Source organism: Sparus aurata, chromosome 20 (assembly GCF_900880675.1).
Source record: "Sparus aurata chromosome 20, fSpaAur1.1, whole genome shotgun sequence".
NCBI lineage: Eukaryota > Metazoa > Chordata > Actinopteri > Spariformes > Sparidae > Sparus > Sparus aurata.
Genome location: NC_044206.1, coordinates 2,270,635 through 2,276,040, shown reverse-complemented (window position 1 = coordinate 2,276,040; position 5,406 = coordinate 2,270,635). Strand labels below are relative to the sequence as shown.

Sequence of the window (5,406 nt, the reverse complement as noted above, 5' to 3'; positions counted from 1 at the left end):
GTGACTGCTTAAGACAGCTAGGGCTATGTGCAGCCTACATAAAAAAACTGAAATTAGTCTCTACATCTATAGTTTGATTTACAGTTGACGATGTGTAATTATGTTCTCTTCAAGAGAAAATTTTAAAGTGCTTTTTGTTTAATGTGCAAATATAATATTATTATATACACTAATACAATATTAACTGTGATTAGTATATTAATCACAATTTTTTTTTATTTTCATTGCTGAGTGGGTTTACACATAGGATGAATAACTTTGGTCTGTACGTGCAAAACAACAAACAATACTAACAATGCTTAAATATTAAAATATAAATAGGGTGTGAATATAAATCAAAATAGAGTTATGATCAATAATATCATCAAATATCGATTCAGACAGTCCCCCCCACCCCGTTGTGCTGGGGTAAGGCTCTGCGGATACGACTGTTACTGTAACGACTGTTAACGTCGTCGAGGATTGAGGAAACGGAGTGCCGACACTGGAGTCGTCGCAGCTGTGATTCGTCCCGCACAGGCCGGAGCTTACACTGACATGTAGTCCCTCCGCTGAAGCTGCAGTCAGAGCTGACACACAACAATCATGGCGGAGAATGAAACCCTGGAGTGTATAACGGAGCACGAGCGGATTTTGCAGGAGATTGAGAGCACCGACACGGCTTGTGTCGGTCCCACTCTCCGGTAAGATATCATGGCATATTAGCGAGCCCGTACCAAACATAATGTCTATGTGTTTGGTCGCATCTCCTACTTTATCAGACCTTTTGTTCAAGTGCTAGCTTAGCTACCCTAGCCACCGGTAGGCTAACATTAGCGATTTTAGCCAACAGGCTACATGGTGTTGAAATGAAGCATGAGCCTAGCTGGCTTGTTAGCTAACAGGCCAGCACTGACCACTGACCATCAGTCAGTATTTCCAGCTGCCGTGTGTTGATTGACGGCTGCTGACCTGTCATCATGTAAACATCATGTGTGGGTGTGGCTGTGGGACATCTTCTCATCATAATGCAGCTAATGTCAGCTAACGGTGCTAACAATTTCAGTTCGCTGTTCAGCAGAAATGTGAGAATGATTGCGGCTGACAGTCCGTTACACTGTGCTATAATACGTCTCCTTAACCACCTGGTGTCGTCTTAAGGTCGCCAAAGAGCCTGATGGCGATGAAATGGGGGTGTTGATTTCTCATGCTATCGGTCTCTAGCACGCTGCATTGATTATGATCGGTAGTTAGCTACCAAGCTTACTTCAGAGGCCATAATGATTGACGTTAGTGTGACAAGCTAGTGTCTAGAACCACTCAGCTGAAAACCTCCATCCATCTCATACACCTGTCTCTTAGACGTGCCTAAAGGCTGTGGGTGTCGCATGCCCGGGGAAACCAATGAATGTGTGCCCTAGAGGTGACGGTAGTGATGTCTCTGTTTTCAGTTAAGTGAATCTTATATGGTGTTATCAATAGAGCATATATAGATGCTGTAGGTTAGCTGTTGAAAAATGACAGTCATGCCCTTTGCCTCATGTCGGTTCCTCCTCAACAGTCTTAAACTATTCATTCAAAATGTGAGCACACTATTCTTTGTGTTAGTGAGCTCTAACTGAATCTGTTTACATTGTTAATTCTTTTGAACCAATCATAATTTTTGTTTACACTAGCATCTGAGTGGGAAACCTCTGCATCATGCTCTGGATAAGGAGGCCTCAGAAACTTGTTTGGCAGCAGACTTAAGGAAATGGTAGTCTTAGCTGTCCTTGTTGAGTAGATGCCAAAGATACTATCAAAGCAACGCATTACATACAATATGCTAAAAGTCAGGTAGGTCAGACCTCAGTGATAACCATTTCTTTAAATGTTTCGGATACAACTGTCCTCACATCAGAAAGAGACAAGTTAGCTGATTTCACATGTCTTGCCAAGGCAAATCAACAACTAGTTGTCTACTGTTGTTATGGTTACTGGGTTCATTCTCATACTGTCAGTGAATAGAACTACTGTTGAAATCATATTGATTATTATATGGTTACATCAAAGGCAGGTGCTCTACAGTCACGAATGGAAACATTATGTGAACTCAAACTGAATAGTTCTTCAAGCCAGCCACCCTTACAAGTTACCTGCTGTTATGATGTAGTGTCCACTTCTCTTCTTTACTAAATGCATGTGACTGTGTTTGCTTATACCAGTCAGGCATTTACATGTACCCTCCTCTGGATGTGGGCTAATAAATTACTTGTTGAAAGGAGGAAGTCATAAAGAGAAGAAGTTATAAAATAGTTTTGCCTGATACAAATGTCTCATGGGATGGGTAGTATGACTTGCTGACTATCTGACTTTTCCTAACATGATGAAAACAGCTAGTCAGTTTCTCAGGCAACTAACATTGATACTCAATCCATCATAAACCCTATTAATGTTACTGACAGACCTGTGGCCTGTATCAAAAAGCAGAATCAGCTTACTCTGGCTTTCTTTTAGGTATCTGGCCTTGTTAAAATGAAGTGACTTTAAATACCTTAGATTGCTGTTGCCTTTGATCAACATCTGTGACATAACATATTGCATGTTCCTGTTAGTCTTGCACAGTAAACCGATACTAGAAAGGTACCGCGGTACCCAGCCATTAAAAACAATACTTTTTCGCGTTTTACTTTGTGCGACAGCAGTGCAGCGTGTCTGTGTGTGCAGCTTTTCTCTGCTTCCTCACTGCCTGCAGCCAGAGTAGCCGTAGTTTCACGGTGACAGACAGTCACAGAGCAGAGCGAGATAGACGTGGCTGAAAGTGGCATGAGTGCTCCTGCCGACCGTCCTAGGCTTGTTGAAGAAGCAGCCGCACGGAGCGAAATATGGAAATACTTCGCTAACGTTGCCGACAGTAAGGGCAAGCCCACGGACACCACAAAGCCCGTCTGTAAACGATGCTTTAAATCCATAATGACCAAGGGAGCCAACACGTCCAACTCGGCGAAACATCTAGCTGACAGACATGCAGACTTGTTCAAAGAGTTCACAGAGCTGCAGGTTAGCGATAGATAACATAAATATCCCTTGGATGGAAGTCAAGTGAGTTTTTTTTTGTGACAAGCGAATTTTTTTTACCATCAGAGTTGCACGAGGCAGGCAGTCTGAATGGTTCCACACATCTCTGTATGCAAACGCAACGTTCACACTGGTAACATGAACTTTACCATAACATGCGCTGGAGTTCACAAGTATGCTGATCAACAACACCACTAAGTCAATCAGTACTAGTAATATAATCATAGCATGTACATTTTTGTCAATAATTTATGATATATATTGTGATTTATATTATTAGAATATGGTCTGATTAGCACAGACCTCCACCAGGTCTGGGTCATTTGTGTTGTACTTTAGTGCACTAATGTAGTTGCAGGCTAATAATCCAGGGTTTGATTTTTATCAACATGAAATGCAAATTGCAAATTTCCCCTTCGTGGGAGGAATAAAGTATTATCTTATTTTATGAATTGTAAAATTATATATAAAAATAAAATTGTAGTTAACGTGCTGTTAATTTTTTTTTACTACAAGCACTGAGCTTTTAATGGAAAATCAGGTTATTTAATAATCTCTGAGAGCAAACAAGACAAATGAACAAAACAAGAAGACACTTGTCTTCTTGGATACAGAGATGCTTGTAAACACATTGGCAGCTAAGTTAAACAGCTGCATAATCATTTCATTGTTGTTCTAACAGGTTGAGTAGCTATAAAGTTCAGCAGCTTTTACAAATTTTAAATTTTTTAAATTTTGACTGTGTTTTAATAAAAAGAAATAAATCATTTTAAGTTTCACATTCTGTCATCTAATATTTTATTCCATTACTTTTGATGATGTTTTACTTTTCCGCCTTGGTATCGTTTTAGTATCGGTATCGAGATATTTTAGGCAGGTATCATACCGAAGTCATAATTTTGGTATCATGACAACACTAGTTCCTGTAGTGGTGGGCGACAAATTGTTTGTATCTGACAACCTGTCTCATAACAACAACAACAACAACAGTGACGCACTACTGCTTGTGTTCTTGTTTCTTGCAACTTACTCGCCTTGCAGTCGAGTGTGAGTCGCAGCAGCAGTTTGACCTCATTATCGGTCCACACAATCGCTTCTGGTTTCCTTGCACTAGCCATTCTTGTCTTCTTCTTGTTTTCAGATTCTCCTTCTACTGTCTGTTTGTAAACAGCACACAAGCTTTATGCGCATGTTCCGTCTCTTCTTCTCTGTTTTTGGTGAATTTCAAGCGCCACCTAGAGGCCTGGAATATGAACTACAGTGTTTTGAGTAGTTTTCAGTGGATCCGTGTGGATGCAAATATTCTTGAAACGATGCCAAGGAGGACGGAGAAAAAAAAGATCGTTTTGGTACGTGTGAAAAAGGTCTTCATGCACACAAACTGGGTTGCTTGCCTTTCTGTGTGTTTCTCCCAGTGTTTGCTCTGTGGCCCTTTTTCATACCCAGGATGTTCCGCACGTTTGATTACATTTTACAAATATGAACTTAACAATGGCATAAGCTAGCACATATGAAATGGGAGAGGTCGCATCACATTCAGTACATTTACAGAAGGGATATAGTATCAGAGACCATCCCTCAATTCAATTAAAACCAATTCAAATGGTTTCAGTGGCATCTAATAACACTGTTCATATGGCTAACGTGTGTGTTTCTCTGCAGACCATGTGCAACTGTCTGTAGATGGGAAAGGTAGAGCGAGGGCAGATTGTCCACTACTTAATCGACTGCTGATTGCGTTGTTCTCTCGGTGGATAACATTTTTACAACACAGTAAAATGGGTTTCCAAATATACAGCTGTTAATATATCTGCATGCCCCTTGCAAAGTCCATGTGTGGAACTTTGAATACTATAGATAACATTTAGCAGACCCTTTTGTCCAAAGCTACTTACAGTAATTCATACACTGATGATGGTGGCTGCCATGCAAGGTGCTGTCCAGCACATCAGGAGCAGTTTGTGGTCCAGTATCTTGTCCGAGGAAACTTGGTCAAACCAGGGGAATCGAACCAGCGACCTTCCGACAACAAGACACTGGCTCTACCTCTTATCCACAGCCGCCGTCAGATCACAGTGAGTCTCACATTATAGAGTAAAGGCTCACAGATGAATGTCTTTGATCAACATCTGTGATGTATAAAAACATCATATCTGCCCCAAAAACTTTAGGTTGTGCTCCTAATACACTTTTGCGCCACAGGAGATGGTAGCAGAAGAGGTTTCTCCAGCGTCTTGTTCAAAAGCATTCTAGTTTACTTCTCAATATTCACTACTGGAGCTAATGGCATCAGAGCAGCCAGCAGTGGGGCTGTAGCAATACACCAAACTCGCGATTCGGTTTGTATCACGATTTTTGACCCACAGTTTG

The 5,406-nt window shown here is 41.0% G+C and overlaps 1 protein-coding gene across 4 annotated transcripts in view; it reads left to right on the top strand.

Moving 5' to 3' along the window:
* Window positions 1-417: 417 nt before the first annotated feature.
* The window catches only part of exoc6 (exocyst complex component 6), a 125,987-nt gene continuing 120,998 nt past the window's right edge, over window positions 418-5,406 (top strand). For all 4 annotated transcript variants that reach the window (XM_030399349.1, XM_030399348.1, XM_030399347.1 and 1 more), the window contains exon 1: window positions 418-683. In XM_030399349.1, the coding sequence (XP_030255209.1) occupies window positions 586-683 (98 nt within the window). In that variant the 5' untranslated portion in view covers window positions 418-585. The remainder of the gene's footprint in view (window positions 684-5,406) is intronic.